General features: G+C 41.9%; 1 protein-coding gene across 1 annotated transcript in view; it reads left to right on the forward strand.

Annotated features, from left to right (window-relative positions):
- Positions 1 to 19730, forward strand: part of LOC132805749 (electroneutral sodium bicarbonate exchanger 1-like) — a 341616-nt gene that overhangs the window by 309156 nt on the left and 12730 nt on the right. The window contains exons 19-20 of the mRNA XM_060820976.1: positions 9882 to 9950; positions 10664 to 10837. Of these exons, the coding sequence (XP_060676959.1) occupies positions 9882 to 9950; positions 10664 to 10837 (243 nt within the window). The remainder of the gene's footprint in view (positions 1 to 9881; positions 9951 to 10663; positions 10838 to 19730) is intronic.

The raw sequence follows: 19730 nt of genomic DNA on the forward strand, positions 1-19730 counted from the left end.
TTGTGGTGGCACTTCTTAACGAATCTCTGCCCTACACACAAAAGCTGGATATTTTATAGGAATAATACAGAGGTCGACAAATCACATGGTTGATTGCCATTACATTGTCTCAGACAGGTAATTACAAATTTACAATGCCCGGTGATTGCCGATTTCCTGTGACAACTAGTGAATGGTTTACAGGGACTGGTTATTGTAATCTTCATAATCATATGTTGATGGATAGGGATTTAGGCAGAAGGACTTTGCTTTGTTTTCATTGTTGAATTCACATGCCCATGTTAATAGATAGGGGAAGCATGATAATGGGAACAAGAAACAGTTAATAAGGTTATGGACAAGGCTATCAGTCTTGTCCAGGGAGGACAAATACTTTTGCCTGAGGCTGCAAGCGAAATCCACATGTATGGCTCCAGAGGATTCTGTTCTCTTGGAGTTAGCCAGCCCCCCCAGCTGTGATGCCCCATCTCATTCTGTAAGAGGACAAGCATGCAATCGATACTGCAGTGAGTCATAGAGTCATAGATATGTACAGCACAGAAACAGACCCTTCGGTCCAACCCGTCCATGCCGTCCAGATATCCCAACCCAATCTAGACCCACCTGCTAGTACCTGGTCCATATCCCTCCAAACCCTTCCTATTCATAATACCTATCCAGATGCCTTTTAAATGTTGCAATTGTACCAGCCTCCACCAATTCCTCTGGTAGCTCATTCCATACACAGACCACCCTCTGCATGAAAAGTTGCCCCTTAGGTCTCTTTCCCCTCTCACCCTAAATCTATGCCCTCTAGTTCTGGACTCCCGCATCCCAGGGAAAAGACTCTCTCTGTTTATACTATCCGTGTCCCTCATGATTTTATACACTTTGATAGGGTACCCCTCGGCCTCCGAAAACAGCCCCAGCCTATTCAACCTCTCCCTATAGCTCAAATCCTTCAACTCTGGCAACATCCTTTTCAATCTTTTCTGAACCCTTTCACGTTTCACAACATCTTTCGATAGGAAGGAGACCAGAATTGCACGCAATATTCCAACAGTGGCCTAACCAATGTCCTATACAGCCGCAACATGACCTCCCAACTCCTGTACTCAATACTCTGCCCAATAAAGGAAAGCATACCAAATGCCTTCTTCATTATCCTATCTACCTGCGGCTCCACTTTCATGGAACTATGAACCTGTACTCCAAGGTCTCTTTGTTCAGCAACACTCCCCAGGACCTTACCATTAAGTGTATAAGTCCTGTTCAGATTTGCTTTCCCAAAATGCAGTACCTAACACTTATCTAAATTAAACTCCATCTGCCACTTCTCAGCCCATTGGCCCATCTGATCAAGATCCCATTGTAATCTGAGGTAACCTTCTTCGCTGTCCACTACAACTCCAATTTTGGTGTCACCTGCAAACTTACTAACTATACCTCTAATACTCACATCCAAATCTTTTATATAAATGAAAGGTACTGGACCCAGCACTGATCCTTGTGGCACTCCACTGGTAACAGGCCTCCAGTCCGAAAAACAACCCTCCACCACTACCCTCTGTCTTCCTTTTAGTAGTGGAATTTTAACCCTTGAGTTCCAATATGTCATGATAAAGAAGTAAACATTTGTGGCTTTCAAACTTCCTCAACAACTTTCTTGGTTATTAGGAGCCTAACTTTCCCTGAGGCACCAGATATTTAAACCTTTCCAGAGTTGATGGATTTAGTTAAGCCTCCTCTAATTTAAAGGCAGCACGGTGGCACAGTGGTTAGCACTGCTGCCTCACAGCACCTGAGACCCGGGTTCAATTCCCGACTCAGGCGACTGACTGTGTAGAGTTTGCACGTTCTCCCCGTGTCTGCGTGGGTTTCCTCCGGGTGCTCTGGTTTCCTCCCACAGTCCAAAGATGTGCAGGTCAGGTGAATTGGCCATGCTAAATTGCCTGTAGTGTTAGGTAAGGGGTAAATGTAGGGGTATGGGTGGGTTGCGGGTCGGTGTGGACTTGTTGGGCCGAAGGGCCTGTTTCCACACTGTAAGTAATCTAATCTAATTCTGAGATGCTATTTTTTTGGCAATTTGAGAACTGGGGAATCCATGTCAGGATTTTTGACCAAGTTTGAATGACTGGCAGAGGCATGTGACTTTGGTTTAACCCTTATTGAGATGCTAAGAGCCCATTTGGTATGTGGGATTAATGATGTTATTATGCAAAAGCATCTACTAGCTAAAGCCCAAGTGGACTTTAAACATGCACTACATTTGGCTTTATCATTGGACAATGCGGCAAGTGGAACATATGAGTTATAGGGTATTCTGGTGGAAGTGGACACCCTCGACACTCCAACTGAGCTTGGAGAACACCACATGAGGGATGGCAATTCAGGACATATCCTGAACAGAGGGTCTTGAGGTTAGCCCACAGCAAAACCCCAAAACAAGCCAGGCATTGGCCAGTTAAATTTTTCTTCAGGATCTGGGTTGGTAAGCCATTGTAGTTGCTGCCAGTATAAGGACTTGAGACAACAAAAGAGTCCACTAGGGCCTGAATTGAGTAAGAGAACTCATAGGTCAGTATCCAGGAGAGTGCACATCCTGGGAAGTCCACCTCCATCTGGTTTGGAACAGTTAAATTGTTTAGCAACATCCAAACAGAATCAATCAAAAAAATGTCTGGTTAAATGGTCACCTAATTCTAATAGAGATTGATACCAGTGCAGCTGTATCAGTGATCGCAGAATCAGTCTTTAACAAAATGGATTTTAGTAAGGTTAGTATATGGATTTTAGTAAGGCGTTCGATAAGGTTCCCCATGGTAGGCTAATGCTAAAACTTCGGAGGTATGGCATTGAGGATACATTAGAGGTTTGGATTAGGAATTGGCTGGCTGGAAGGAGACAGAGGGTAGTAGTTGATGGATTATGTTCATCTTGGAGCGCAGTTACTAGCGGTGTACCACAAGGATCTGTTTTGGGACCATTGCTTTTTGTTATCTTTATAAATGATCTAGAGGAAGGACTTGAAAGCTGGGTAAGCAAGTTTGCGGATGACACAAAAGTCGGTGGAGTTGTGGATAGTGAGGAAGGAAGTGGTAGGTTACAGCGGGATATAGATAAGTTGCAGAGCTGGGCGGAAATGTGGCAAATGGAATTCAATGTAGCTAAGTGCGAAGTCGTTCACTTTGGGAGGAATAACAAGATGATGGATTACTGGGCTAATGGTAGGCTACTTGGTAGTGTGGATGAGCAGAGGGATCTTGGTGTCCATGTACACAGATCTCTGAAAGTTGCCACCCTGGTAAATAGTGCTGTGAGGAAGGCATATGGTGTACTGGGCTTTATTGACAGAGGAATTGAGTTCCGGAGTCCTGAGGTCATGTTGCAGTTGTATAAGACTCTGGTGCGGCCTCATCTGGAGTATTGTGTGCAGTTTTGGTCGCCATACTATAGGAAGGATGTGGAAGCTTTAGAACGAGTGCAGAGGAGGTTTACCAGGATGTTGCCTGGAATGGTAGGAAAATCTTATGAGGAAAGGCTGAGGCACTTGGGGCTGTTCTCATTGGAGAAGAGAAGGTTTAGGGGAGATCTGATAGAAGTGTATAAGATGATTAGGGGTTTAGATAGGGTAGATACTAAGAACCTTTTACCGCTAATGGAGTCAGGTGTTACTAGGGGACATAGCTTTAAATTAAGGGGTGGTAGGTATAGGACAGATGTTAGGGGTAGATTCTTCACACAGCGGGTTGTGAGTTCATGGAATGCCCTGCCCGTATCAGTGGTGAACTCTCCTTCTTTATGGTCATTTAAGCGGGCATTGGATAGGCATTTGGAAGTTATTGGGCTAGTATAGGTTAGGTAGGATTTGGTCGGCGCAACATCGAGGGCCGAAGGACCTGTACTGCGCTGTATCCTTCTATGTTCTATGTTCTATAAAATTCATTCTGGACTCCAACCCTTAGGTTTGTGTAAGACCTCAGCTAGACTGAGAACTGATATCAGGGAACCTTTACAGATTAAGGGTACAACTTTGGTTCTGGCTTCTTATCAGAAGCAGCTGGTTTGGTTCTCACTGATTGTAATAAAAGGCTCAGGCCCAAGCTGGATGGGACAGAATTGTTTGAGACAGATTCCACATGATTGGCTCAACATTTTTCAAGTAGAAAATGACTGCCTGAGTGAAGTCCTAATTAAATAACCAGAGGTTTTTAAGGAAGGTCTAAGGACTATCAAAGGAGCCAAGGCCACCTTGCATGTTGCCCGGGAAGTAATTCCATGATTCTGCAAGACCCGTCCAGTGCCATTTGACCTACGGTCAAAAGTAGAGGCAGCAATCACAAGGCTGGAAAGTGAAGGAATTGTCAAACCGGTCCAGTTTATAGAACAGACAGCACCGATTGTTAAGCCCCATTGGGTCGGTTGCTTTGTGAATGGTAAACTGCTTTTCACAGCTGGATAAATACCCAATCTCTCACATAGAGGATTGATACACAAAGCTGGAAGGGGTTGCTGTCCTTCACGAAGCTTGACATGAGTCATGCGTACCTGCAATTGCGGTTAGATGAGGATTCCCAGCAGTATGCTACAATTAATATCCATAAGGATTTGTACCAATAAACAAAGACTGCCATTTGGGGTATCTTCAGCCTGTGCCATTTTCCAGTGGACGATGGAGAACATTTTACAAGGTTTAGCCCTAGTCGCCATATATCAAGGTGATGTGCTAATCACAGGGAAGATCAATAAGGAGCACTTAAAGAACTTGGAAATAGTCCTTAGATGTTTCTCCCAGATGGGTGTATGCCTCAGAAGGGAAAAATATGTGTTCCAGGCACCCTAAGTGACCTATTTGGGCTACAAAATCGACAAGACAGGTTACACCCTTTGGAAGATAAAGTGAGGGCGATCAAAGGTCTCCCACATATGTACTAGAGCTTAAGTCTTTCCTTGGGCTGATGAACAATTACAGAAGGCCCATACATAACTTGGTCTTCATCCTGGCAACTTTGCATCAACTCTTTAAAAATCGGCCAGCCTTGGAAATGGTCGTGTAGCCAAACCATAGCCTTCAGGAAACACTCGGGATGCAAGAGGTGAACTATTATGTGTTACGCGCTGCCCGTATCAGAGGCAAAGTTGGAGAGACCTGACCCAGTGCTAAAATGCCACAGAAGGAGTTACAAGAACAAAGAACTAGTCTATGTACTCGGACTCAGAGGGAGAGGGATGTAATAAGTCTAACAAGATCAGTCAGGTGGATCTCATAAAATGAATTCCCTGATTGAGGCTGTTAATCTGGTCCAATCAGGGAGACCTGGCTGACAGATAAAAACTGGAGTATCACAGATTCTGTTCAGTCTGAGCCCTGGCTCTGCAGAAGTGAATCAATGTCAAGGACCTTCCATGATAAACAGAGGGTGACTTGGTCACAGGATATTGGCCTCTGTGGAGTTGCTTCACCCTATCTCCACTGCTTAATTTAAAATTCTTCCTCCATCCCTAATTATACATCAGCAAAATCACCAGTACAGTTTAGGTGGACATGATCCAATTAATACAGATTGCACTTTGCCCAGTATTGATGCCAGTATTGATGTGGGTGGCACGGTGGCACAGTGATTAGCAGTGCTGCCTCACAGCGCCAGAGACCCGGGTTCAGTTCCCGCCTCAGGCGACTGTGTGTGAACCCCATGTCTGCGTGGGTTTCCTCCGGGTGCTCCAGTTTCCTCCCACAGTCCAAAGATGTGCAGGTCAGGTGAATTGGCCATGCTAAATTGCCTGTAGTGTTAGATGTATGGGTGGGTGGCGGGTCGGTGTGGATTTGTTGGGCCGAAGGGCCTGTTTCCACACTGTAAGTAATCTAATCTAATCTAATCCTCTATGAACTGGAATCCACCTCTCTCACCAGTTTTTGAGCCAAGCATTCATTTCTTTAATCTGATTTTCCATAAAGAAATTTGCATGCGGTTCAGGTAATAATCCAGAGACTATGACCTTTGAGGCCCTGCTTCTTAGTTTCCCACCACATAGACCATGACGCCTACATAGACCATGACGACTGGATCCTCCAACTGGACCGCATGAAATGTAACCCAGGCTGAAGAGCAAGGCACACTGATTTTCAGTTCCTCTCTCACCACAGAAGAGGTGCCAGAGGACTGGAAGACAGCCAATGTGCTAAGATCATGCAAGAAGGGAGGAAGGGATAAGCCAGGAAACTTCAAGCCATTCGGTTTAACCTCAGTGATGGGGAAGGTATTGGAAGCAATTCTGAGGGACGGAATTAATCTGTATTTGGAGAGATGGGGATCAATCAAGAACAATTAGCATTGTTTTGTTAATGGGAGATCATGTCTGACCAACTTGATTGAATTTTTCAAAGAGGTGACTAGGTGTGTATCTGAGGACAATCCGTTTGATGTTACTTGGACTTCAGCAATGTTTTTAATAAGGTCCCACATGAGAGCCTGGTAGTGAAGATAAAGCCCAGGGGATTCAAGGAAATGTGGCTAATTGATCCAGAATTGGTGGAGTGGCAGGAAGCAGAGGGTGATGGTCAAGGTGTGTTTTTGTGTCTAGTGGGGTTTCACAGGCATCAGTGTTGGGACTCTTGCTGTTTGTGGTATATGTAAATAATTTAGACTTGATGGTAGGAGCATTGATCAGTGAGTTTGTGGATGATATGGAAATTGATAGGATCGTAAATAGTGAGGAGGATAACTTTAGCTGACATTAGGATATAGATGTCTGGTCAGTGGCAAATGGAATTCAGTCCCAATCAGCATGAGGCAATGAACTTGGGCAGGACAAACAAGGCATGGAAGTACACGTTGAGCCCTCAGAACCACTGAGGGTCAGAGGGACCTTGGTGTGCATATCTACTGGTCCCTTAAATCATTAAGAAACTGGTTAAGAAAGCATTGCGGATACTTGTTCTTATTAGCCGAAGCATAGAGTTTAAGCAGAGGGAGGTTATGCCGGAACTATATACAAATATTGTTTAGGCCACAGCTAGAGTATTGTGTGCAGTTCTGGAATCCACACGATAGGAGGGATGTGTTGGCACTGGAGAGGGAGCAAGGTAGATTTACCAGGGTGTTGCCTGGGCTGGAGAGTTTCAGTTATGAAGAGAGGTTAGACAGACTGGGGTTGGAGTTTTCCTTGGAGCAGAGGAGACTGAGGGGAAGGACATGATTGAGATGAACAAAATTATGAGAGGCATAGGTAAGTTAGAAAGAATAAATTTTTTCCCAATGGTGGAGAGATCAATGACAGGGTACATAGGTTTATGATAAGGGGCAAGAGGTTTAGAGGGGAATATGAAGAAACTGTCTTTCATCCTGACAGTGTTGTAGATCTGGAACTCACTAACTGTAAGCGTGATAGAGGGAAAAACTCTCATAACCTTTAGGAAATATTTAGACATGCACTTGTGATCCTGAAGCAAACAAGGCTATGGGCCAGGAACTGGAAATGGGCTTAGCACAGTTGGGTGCTTGTTTTTGACCAGACATGATGGGCCAAAGGGCCTTTTTTACTGAGCTGTAGACCTCTATGACTCTATGACACTGCAAGTTCCTCTCCAACCCTGAACAGATATGCCAATCCTTGAGACCAGACAAGCAACACGGCCATCTGGAATCAGGTTCGTTGCTGCAGAGAATCAATCTCCCTCGCTATACCATCCCCTACTACACAACATTTCTCCTTACTCACTCCTGTTGAATGGCCTCTTATACCACTACAGCATGCTCAGTTTGCTCATCCATCCTGCAGCCTTCGTTCTCAACTCAGACAAACTGAAAAATCCTCAAACCTGCTGGACAATTACAAAGGCCAAGGCTTCTGTGATCCTGCCCTTTTACTGACTCACTTGTAGTCATATTCTCTGGTCCCAGAACACTGATCAAGTCAGCCAATCAAATCCTTGTACAAAGACCGCATCGCTTTATCTTTCAGTATTATTCATTGTGGACTGAAAAAGGAAAAGGACTATTTTAAACCAAGGATTGTGAAAGGAATGCTGCACTTTTGAATAAACTCATTGTAAGTCATGTTTACAGTGCTGCTTTGTTGAAACAGCAAGGGAGGCTGTTTGTAGATGGGTCAGTAGATGAGACACTTCAACCTATTGAGTTTACATTCAACATTCACTTCAGCTAGTCTCTTTTTATGTACTTACAGAAACATTTCTTGTCCATTTTTATGTTTTGCATTAGTTATCTTTCATAATTAACCATCATTATTTTTATTACGTTTTTAGTAGGCCTTTGTTGGTCTTTAAAAGATTCCAAATCCTCCCGCCTCTAGCCTGACCTTTGCAATATGGTATGCCTTAGTTTTTGCCTTTATGGTATCTTTAATTTCCTTGCTTAGACATGGATGCTTTATCACCCTTACAATCTTTCTTCCCAGCTGGAATATAATTTCATTGGGAGCAACTGAACGGCACTGTCTGCCACTATTCACCAACTATCCTACCTTTCAGTCTTTCTACCAGATCCACTAGGCCCAAATCTGTCCTCATACCTCTGTTTAACATCCGAACACTAATGTGGGATCAAATTTATTGTCCTTTCCAGTCTGCTATGATCACTGTTCCCTAGAAGATCCTTTACTATGAGATCATTAATTAATCCCATCTCATTAAACAATAATAGATCCAAAACAGCCTTCTCACTAATTGGTTCCCCAATATTTTGTTCCAAGAATCAATCTCTAATGCACTCTGAGCTTTCCATCGAGACAATACTGCCCAATTTAATTAAGCATATTAAAATCAGCCACAATTATTTCTAATTTTTGTATAAGCCTCCATTATTTCCTGGTTTATACTGTGTTCGACTGTGGAACTACTGAGGGGACCTATAGATTATGCCTACCAGGGACTTGTTTCTCTTGCTATTTCTTATTTCTACCTAGACTGATTTTATGTCTTGATCTCCAGTGCCAAAATTATTTCTCACTACAGCACTGATGTATCCTTTACTAACAAAGCTACAACACCTCCTTTTCCTTTCTCTCTATCCTTCTGAAACCCTGAACAACCTATCAATGATAGTTTCAATGTTCAATTCCAGATTTATGATTTAATTTTAAAATCCACCAGCTGCAGCAGTGACATTTGCATCCATGTCCCTGGAACATTAGCCTGGGCCTCTGGATTACAAGTTGAGTGACATTAGTATGCCATTATCTTTCCCTTGAATGTACTATTAAGAAAGTTGCTGAGTGAAGGGGAAGACATTTTGCTGGAAGAGAGAATGAAAAAATCAGTTTGAATTTATTGTACACCAATAGAGATAGCATGGAGGATCAGTGGTTAGCACTGCTGCCTCACAGCACTACGGACCTGGTATCGATTCCAGCTTCGGGTGACTGTCTGTATGGAGTTTGCACATTCTTCCTGTGCTGAATGGCCTGATCTCTGCTTCAATGTCTTATGGTGTGTGTGGGCTACTTCCAGGTCCTCCGGTTTCCTCCCACAGTCCAAAGATTTGCAGGTTAAGTGGATGGCCATGTTAAATTACCCATAGTGTCCAGAGATGCATGGGAAATGCAGCTTTACAGGCATAGGGTGGTGGTGTAAGTCTGGATAAGATGCTCCTCAAAGGGTCAGTATGGATTTGGTGGGCCAATGGCCTGCTTCCACAGTTTTGGGATTCTATGAATAGTTGGCACATATGCTGTCATGTGCAGTAAGCTATGGGTTCCTTTTAAGCTGTAAATTACTATAGTTACAAATTAGTCTTGGCATTGAATTATCAGTAACCTATACTGTTTGTAAAATCATTTTGTACAGTAGAGGGGAAAGTCACATCAGGAGAAACATTGATTGAGTGGACCAGCAATATGTGCCAGTTTCATTTGTGACACTTGCAATCACTTTGTATTCACAGTTCATTCCGATGCCAGTGCTTTACGGAGTCTTTCTTTACATGGGGGTCTCATCACTGAAAGGAATTCAGGTGAGGAGTACATTCAGAAAACAGACTTTCCACTGCAACATGTAGCAGAATTATACTTGCCATATGAAATTTGTAATACAGTACTATTTAATACTATGAAGAAAATATACTGTATATTAATTACTTTCTCTGAAACCCAAATATTTTAACTGCTTTCTCAAACAAGTAAACAATTTTGTGCTATTTAATGTTGAGTTTCATAATTGTAGAATTTCAATTGTTAATATGCTTTGCATAATTTAGCAAATTTAGAGACATCATTTCAAATTGAAAATTAAACAAAGTCTCACTTTCTTCATACATTATATTCAGCATTGTTAGAAACGGCATTATGAATTTACTTCTACTTTGTAAAAGAGTAAATTGGTTTCATTTAGAAGGAAAATGGCAAGCAGGCAAACTGGATTTTTTTTTCAGGTATCAAACGTGTTTCAGTATAATATATTCCCAAAATTGAGTGACACATATTTTAGTACCCATTTATATTAACTCTTTTTCTCCTCCCTTCACACAACAATTTTGGAAAGATGCAAACTGCATTACATCTGAAGATGTTTGTTGCTTACTTTATTATCTTAATTCAAAAATCTTGCCTTTGGCTGATAATGGTTTCACAAATTTAACACAATATAATTTTGTAATGAATACTATGGATGAGCCTGATCTTTTGAAAGTTACCAACCCTTTTAATTATTAAATCTTGCTTTTTCCAGTTCTTTGATCGTCTGCAACTATTTGCGATGCCAGCCAAGCACCAACCAGATTTTATCTACCTGCGTCATGTGCCTCTGCGCAAAGTTCACCTTTTTACACTCATACAGCTCACCTGTCTGGTCCTGCTGTGGGTCATCAAAGCCTCACCTGCGGCAATTGTCTTTCCTATGATGGTAAAATTTTGGTTTTTTTTGCACTGTTTACTTGATTTTAAAGTTATTTTCTTCTTCTTACCTTCCTTTAGGTCTCTTTGAGATACATATCGGCTTCTGCCCAACAGTGGGCAACAGACCAACATTGCCCTTTAACCTCCTATCAGCAAATACATAAAAATGACCTTGCTACAGGTTCTGTAAATTTTCCCCTTCTTCACTTTTCCAAATTGCTCAAGGAGATTGGGAACTCTGAACATAATGTTGCTCCATAATGTGCATTTAGGTTGATATATCTAAATAAACCAGGCAATTTTGATTTCTTTTTAATGCATTTTCAGAACTTCCAGTGAAGCTCTTACGATAGTTTATGAATGTTGCCAACATAATGCTGTTTTTAACTTTTCTAGAGCTAAAACGAGTCGTGCAAATTAAAGCCCTCACTTTCGATCTTTCACTTATCATGTACAATATAAAATTTATGAGCATAAAAATTGAAGCTGTTGCTCCAGTGCAGTACTAACAGAGTGCTGCGCTGTTAGTAGTAATGTTTTCAGATGGCACATTAAACAGAGATCTTGTCTGCTCTCTCATAGAGAACTGGACATTATCCCTAGTCAATAGGAAATAATTAACCCTCAATCAACAATATTTTAATATTTAATAAAAACAAATGACCTGGTCATGATTAAATTGCTGTTTGTGAGAATTTACCGTGCGCTAATTAGTTGCTGTGTTTCCTACATTTCTGCTTCAAAAGTAATCGATTGTTTGTCAAATGCTTTGGGATATTCGGAGGTCATGAGTGGCGTAATACAAGTACCAGTTCTTTCTTTGGATCTACAGAAAATAACAATCTCAGTAGAGAAAGAAGCTTTTGTTTGAAATGTTTAATTACATGGGTGGAGAACAAATTATCATATAGGTAAACAAATAGAGGGAACTGTGGGCATAAGAGATTACCACCGCCAATATTCCACGTAAGTGAATAAACTATGCGATCATAGGCTCCCTGAATCTCAGCAGATGAAAGCCCATGCAGACCATGGCTCGGTGAAAAGGCTGCCACTAAGATGTACCATCTTCAAAGAATAGACATGTAGACACAGTCCAACGTCTGTACTATACTATCAGACACAGGGGAACTCTACATTACACTCAACTAGTGTGCCACAGAGCCTTTCATTTGTTTACATCAAATACCGATGTATTAACTAATTCAATAAAACAAGTGACAATTGCTCCATTTTGTCATGCAAATACCTATAAACCTTGACAATGAGCAGCAACACACAAGTGTATTTCAATTTTCCTAGGAGACACAGAATCATAAACTTTACATGTGGATGCTTGTGTGCTTGTACATAATTTTGCACTTGAGAGGAAGCGTTGTTACTCTATGAACATGGAATCATTGGCTAAAAAAATCATTCTGTTGACCTTTTCCAAGGAGCACTTGACTTGTACATTTCAGCCGATCATAGTGCAATCATGGTTCATTACACCTGTATGCTTTCCTTGATAGAGCAGAACTATAATGAGTAAAATTCAGAGGAGGGGACTCCAGCAAGGTATCAGACATTTTGACCAATTATGAGTGCCTTTGCAAAAGAGAAGATTTCCAGTCCATTTCATGTGTGACATGTAGCACACATCTCTCCAAGGATAAAGGCTTCACTGTAACAATATCTGAGCAGCAACAATAAGCCATAGGCCACAGGATGCAGCAATTATCATCACAAAATCAGCCATGCAACAACAGAGACTGCTATGTCATAAAGCATGATGATTTATTCTAAGAAAGAAGCTGAAAGATTTTTTTAGCAGACCAGGTCAGATTTGTTCATGAGCATCTCCTGCTTTGTGTAATTTTCCTGTTTAACCCTGTCATGTTTGTATTGTCTTGGCATATTTCGTGTGTTTTGGATTTCTACTGCATATATTAAAAGACTTATTTCAAGATTTGAGTGACTTTTTTTGATTTGCCTAATAGTACTTGCAGTAAATATGATCCATGTGCTCCACTTTCTTCTCATGTATTGTAAACTAGAGTAACTTGAACTAGCTCATGTACTATTCCTTTTGTCACAGACAGTGTTTATGTGCTGCTTACTAACCTTAATAAGTATGTTTTGTCTGGAAAGTAATGTGCTTTTTCTTAACTTTAGAGTGTGTATTGCAACTAAATAATCCAGCAGCAACCTCTCAAGTTTAAAACTAAAGATTATTTATACTCTTGCACTTGCTGCAAATTAATGCTATGGCACATTCTATCTCATGCATGGCCATTTGCACAGACATACACACATGAATAGTTACAGATTACAGTTATTGATATTTGATCTCTGGTCTCCCACTTGGCAGACCTGTGATTTCTTGAATGGATTTGATGCTTTAAAGTTGAAAAGAGAGTCTTGTAAAATAAAAGGTTACAGCAGGTTGTGAGGTTTCTTGGAGTTGATTATCTCGGAGGTTGGTTTTTAGGTTAACTTTGAAACTGAATCAGACTAAGTACTCGAGCAGCTCATTTCAAAGTCTAGTTCTCAGACTGGCTAACAACTGATGGATTGCTGGGTCTACCTGCAAACAGCAATTTGCCATTTTTTTTCATCTGAAAGATCAGCTATCTTATCATGTGGCCTTTTACAAGATCAAATTGAATCCACATCCCCTGTTGTGTATTAGCCCTTCTGAGGCCTACCCAGTCTAGATTGGATGGGGAGGCATTGTGATACAATGGGAAGGTGACAGCGACCAATCATAATGGCCTCCCCATCCAAACAAGACTGGGTAGGGTTCAGAAGTTTCAACGTTCCCTTTTGTTCAGTATGAAACATTGAGACAGGGAGTCTGTCAACTTCATAGTCTGTGTTTTGACGCATTCTTAAACAATAACATGTGAATTCCACAGGTACCCTCACTATGTCTACATTTAATTAGGCATTTTCCTGAGACTTGATACTGTCTGGTCTAAGTGCCAAAGGTTGCATGATTTGTGGCAGCCATTTTAACAGCTTGTGTCCAATTTTCAAAAACGTTGACTGAAATTCTTAATATGAAATGCCTGTATTGTGCATGACATTAGGCAAATATCTGCTTTAAGGATTAACTGATAATTGACAACCCTTGCACATTTCCAGATTTTTCAATGGCCTTTAATTCCATTTACCAGTGATCTGGAGGAATCTTTATCTGTACCAGGAATAAGCTGTTCTGCACTCGTATTTTGCAGCTTTTAAAAACATCATCTGTTCCTGTGATGCACGCTGGGACTGTTATGGCACACCTGCCATTTCAGTGCACTTGCAATGGTGTCTTGCCTGCAAGCTACATCCTGTAACTGAGGCCATTGATCTGTTCAGCACAGATTACTGTACTGCAATAGGTTCTCTGTTCTTTCATTGATACTTGTCTCAAGTGCATTGAAGTCAACATCATTTTTTGAAAGGACAAATAAGAAGGAAACGTTGGTGGGGTAGCATTGTTAGAGTGAGACATAATAAGTACAATAGCAAGAAATGATCTTGCATCAGAAGATGTAGAATCCATATGGGTGCAGATAAGAGATAATGAGGGGAAGAAGACATTGGTGAATGTAGTCTATAGGCCTTCTAATGGTAGGATATTTTCAGACAGAGAATAAATCAGGTGATAATGAGGGCATGTAAAAAAGGCAGCATATTCATGTTGGGTGACTTTAATAGAGTCGTAGAGCCATACAGCATGGAAACAGACCCTTCAGTCCAGTTTGTCTGTGCCATCCAAATTTCCCAAACTCAATTAATCCCATTTGCCTGCGTTTGGCTCATATCCCTCCAAACCTTTTCTATTCATGTACCCGTCAAAATGTCTTTTAAATGTTTTAACTGTACCTTCATTCCATGGTAGAAGGCAGTAATAGCATTCCAAAAATATTAAATAATCAAAGGGCTAAAGGGGAAAAGAAAATAAATAGAAGGCCTATCATCAGACAAAAAAGAACATGAGGGGAATGAATGGGGCTGTAGCTGTATAGATAGTGGATGACCTGGTAGTAATCCTATCCCTAGATTATGGAAAAGCCCCAGAGAACTGGAAAACTGCTAATGTGACACCTTTATCCAAAAAGGAAAGAGACAAAAAAATGTCCACTTAGCTTAAAATCTGCCATTGGAAAAATATTAGTCTATTATAAACAATGTAAAAACAGAACACTTAGTAACACATTATACTATCAAGCACAGTCTGCATGGCTTCCTGACGGGGAAATCATGCCTGACCAATTTAACCAAAATTCTTTAAAAAGGTAACAAAGCAGGATAGATAAAGGGAAACCAAAAGATGCAGTATATTTGAATTTCCAAAAGGCATTTGCGAAGGTATCACTGTAAGATAAAAGCCCAAGGTGTTATGGGTAGTATATTAACATGGATAGAAGACTAGCTAACTAATACAAGGCAGAAAGTTGGAATAAGGCAGGAGTGGGAGGCAATTTCAGGTTGGAAACCTGTTACTAGTGGAGTGCCACAGGGATCAATGAAACCACAATTATTTATAATATATATTAATGACTCAGATCAGGAAATATACTATAGCCAAGTTTGTGGATGACACAAAAATAGGCAAGAAGAAAGGTGGTGAGGATGGCAAAGTCTATGGAGGAATGCAGACAGACTAAATAAGTGAGGCAAAAGTGTAATATGGGGAAATGTGAGGTTATGCATTTTAGCAGGAAGTTTACAGGAACTAAATATTATTTAAATGTAGAAAGACTGCAGAAAACTGCAGTATGGAGAGATTTGGGGGTCCTTGTGCATAAATTACAAATATATTGTACGAGTTTAGTAGGTGATTGGGAAGGGCTTTATTTCTAAGGGAATGGGACATGAAAATAGGAAATTATGCTAAAACTTTACAAAGCATTACTTAGATTATGCCTTGAATACTGTGAACAGTTTTAGCCCACTTAACTAAGGAAAAAATAGTAGGATTGGAGGCAGTCCAGAGAAGGTTCACTAGGCTGATCCTGGGTATGGAGGAATGTTTTTGGGGGAGAGGTTGAGTAGGTTGGGCCTGTATTCGTTGGAGTTTAGCAGAATGAGAGAAGACTTTATTGAAACCAGAACATTGTGGGAAGTAAGGGAGGAAATTGTGAGACCCCCTTGTAGGAATATTTGCATCATCTGTAACTACGTGAAATGCCTGATGACTAGAGGGTGCCTCATGTTGTATGTTTGTTTAAGAAAGGTTGTAAGGAGAAACCTGGGAACTATACACTTGTGAGTGTGACTTCAGCTGTGGGTGAATTATTGGAGATGATTATAAAAGATAGGATTTATGGGTATTTAGAGAGACAAAAATTGTTAGGGATAGTCAGCATGGTTTTGTGCAAGGAAAATCGTGTCTCACAAACTTGATTGAGTTTTTTGATGAAGTTACCATTAAGATTGATGATGGCAGTGCAGTTGATGTTGTTTATTTGGATTTTAGTAAAACCTTTGACAAGGTTTTGCATGATGGACTAATTAGTCAAATTAGGTTATATGAGATTCAGCTGAAAATGTGTTGCTGGTCAAAGCACAGCAGGCCAGGCAGCATCTCAGGAATAGAGAATTCGACGTTTCGAGCATAAGCCCTTCATCAGGAATGAGAGAGAGTAGCCAAGCAGGCTAAGATAAAAGGTAGGGAGGAGGGACTTGGGGGAGGGGCGATGGAGGTGGGATAGGTGGAAGGAGGTCAAGGTGAGGGTGATAGGCCGGAGTGGGGTGGGGGCGGAGAGGTCAGGAAGAAGATTGCAGGTTAGGAGGGCGGTGCTGAGTTGAGGGAACCGACTGAGACAAGGTGGGGGGAGGGGAAATGAGGAAACTGGAGAAATCTGAATTCATACCTTGTGGTTGGAGGGTTCCCAGGCGGAAGATGAGGCGCTCCTCCTCCAGCCGTCGTGTTGTTATGTTCTGCCGGTGGAGGAGTCCAAGGACCTGCATGTCCTCGGTGGAGTGGGAGGGAGAGTTAAAGTGTTGAGCCACGGGGTGGTTGGGTTGGTTGGTCCGGGCGTCCCTGAGGTGTTCTCTGAAGCGTTCCGCAAGTAAGCGGCCTGTCTCACCAATATAGAGGAGGCCACATCGGGTGCAGCGGATGCAATAGATGATGTGTGTGGAGGTACAGGTGAACTTGTGGTGGATATGGAAGGATCCCTTGGGGCCTTGGAGGGAAGTGAGTGTGGAGGTGTGGGCGCAAGTTTTACATTTCCTGCGGTTGCAGGGGAAGGTGCCGGGGGTGGAGGTTGGGTTGGTGGGGGGTGTGGATCTGACGAGGGAGTCACGAAGGGAGTGGTCCTTGCGGAACGCTGATAGGGGAGGGGAGGGAAATATATCCTTGGTGGTGGGGTCCGTTTGGAGGTGGCGGAAATGACGGCGGATGATACGTTGTATGCGGAGGTTGGTGGGGTGGTAGGTGAGAACCAGTGGGGTTCTGTCTTGGTGGCGGTTGGAGGAGCGGGGCTCAAGGGCGGAGGAGCGGGAAGTGGAGGAGATGCGGTGGAGGGCATCGTCGATCACGTCTGGGGGGAATCTGCGGTCCTTGAAGAAGGAGGCCATCTGGGCTGTGCGGTGTTGGAACTGGTCCTCCTGGGAACAGATGCGGCGGAGACGAAGGAATTGGGAATATGGGATGGCGTTTTTGCAGGGGGCAGGGTGGGAGGAGGTGTAGTCCAGGTAGCTGTGGGAGTCAGTCGGTTTATAATAGATGTCTGTGTTGAGTCGGTCGCCCGAGATAGAGATGGAAAGGTCTAGGAAGGGGAGGGAGGAGTCTGAGACAGTCTAGGTGATATTCAGGTCGGAATGGAAGGTGTTAGTAAAGTTGACTATATGAGATTCAGGGTGAGCTTGCCAATTAGATACTTAATTGGCTTAATGGCAGGAGACAGAGAGTGGTGGTGGACGGTTGTATTTCAGACTGGAGGCCTGTGACAAGTGATGTTCCACAGGGATCAGTTCTGGGTCCTCTTTTGCTTGTCATTTACATAAATGATTTGAATGAGAATATAGAAGGCATGGTTAGTAGGTTTGCGGACGACACCAAAATTGGTGGCATAGGAGACAGTGAAGAAGATTTTCTAAGATTACAAAGTGATCTTGATCAAATGGGTCAATGGGTTGAAAAATGGCAGATGGAATTCAATCTGGATAAATGCGAGGTATTGCATTTTGGTACAACAAACAGGGTAGGGTTTATACAAGTAATGGTAGAGCCTTGGGTAATATTGTAGGACAGAGGGACTTTGGGGTTCAGGTACATAGTTCTTTCACATATAAACAAGATGGTTAAAAAGGCATCCGGCACACTTGCCTTCTTTGCTCAGACCTTTGAGTATAGGAGTTGGGACATCATGTTGAGGTTGTGCAGGATATTGGTGAGGCCTCTTCTGGAGTACTGTGTGCAGTTCTGGCCGTCCAGTTACAGGAAGGATATTATTAAGCTGGAGAGGGTTCAGAAGAGATTTACCAGGATGTTGCTCGGTATGGAACGTTTGCATTATAAGGAAAAGCTGGATAGGCTGGCACTTATATCACTGCAGCATAGAATGTTGAAAGGTGACTTGATAGAAGTTTATAAAATAATGAGAGGTATAGACAGAGTTAATCCTAGTTGTCTTTTCCCTAGGATGGGGGATTTCAAGACGGGGGGGGACATTTTTAAGGTGAGAGAGATTTTAAAAAGACGTGAGAGGCAAATGTTTTACACAGGGTGATTCACGTATGGAATGAACTTCCTGAGGAAGTGGTGAATGCGGGTACAATTACAATGTTTAACTGTAGATGTAATAGTAGAATTAAAGGAAAAGTTTAGAGGGATATGGGCCAGGAGCAGGCAGGTGGGACTAGATTAGTTTGGGATTATGTTTGGCATGGACTGGTTGGACTGAAGAGTCTCATTTTGTGCTGTGTGATTCTAGGACTGTATGAAATGTAGAAGATTCTGAGGGAACTTGATAGGGTTGATGCAGAGAGGTTGTTTCACCTTCTGGAACAGTCTCGAAGCAGAATATCCTTTCTAAAGTGTAGTACCCAGACATAATCTCAGAATATAGAGCTGTTCATTTAAGACAGAGATGAGGAAGAATTTCTTCCCTCAGAAGGTAGTGAATCTGTAGAATCCTTTACGGCAGGGGGCTATCAAAGCTGGCTCATTAAGTATATTCAAGACTGAGACAGACAGCATTTAATCATTAAATGAAAATGCAGGAAAGTGGTTTTGAGGATTATCAAATGATTATCAAATCAGCCATGATTTCTTTGAATGGCAGAGCAGACTTAATGGGCTGAATGATTTACGTCTGCTACTACAGCTCATGGTCTTTTGATTTTATCATGAGTGCCGGCATTAAGAAAATCCTTTGTGCAATTTCTGCACCATTGAGGTCTCCTTCGCAGTTCCCCTAAGTAGCCACTGGTTATGTCACACTTTCTTTAGTCATAGCACTCATTATGTTATTAACAGAATCTAATTTAACATTTTCATACTTTAACAATACTATTATAATCAGCATGCAGTGCACGGATGACGCATTAATACTAACAGGTCATCCTTAATTTGAAAAGTGGTATCCTTTGTTGCAAATCATAAACAAAAGCAGCAGGTTCCTTCAACATGTATCAGGCTTCCCTTCTTTAGCCATTTTCATTACTCTTTGGTCACCCATGCTCTAAGACCTACCTTGTGTCTGCTCCTCAAGATCACTGATAAATTCCTTTAGCATTTGTATCTTTCGATCACCTACTGTAAGGATTCAATTTGCAGGGTTGACAGCAACCATTATGATGAATATATAGAGTTTAATTAGAGAATAAGACTAGATATATAACACATTAGTCATGCAGCAAAATCATAAGGTCATTAAGTAACAAGTACCAATCAAACAGGATGGCTCCATATT

Source organism: Hemiscyllium ocellatum, chromosome X, assembly GCF_020745735.1.
Source record: "Hemiscyllium ocellatum isolate sHemOce1 chromosome X, sHemOce1.pat.X.cur, whole genome shotgun sequence".
NCBI classification, from domain to species: domain Eukaryota; kingdom Metazoa; phylum Chordata; class Chondrichthyes; order Orectolobiformes; family Hemiscylliidae; genus Hemiscyllium; species Hemiscyllium ocellatum.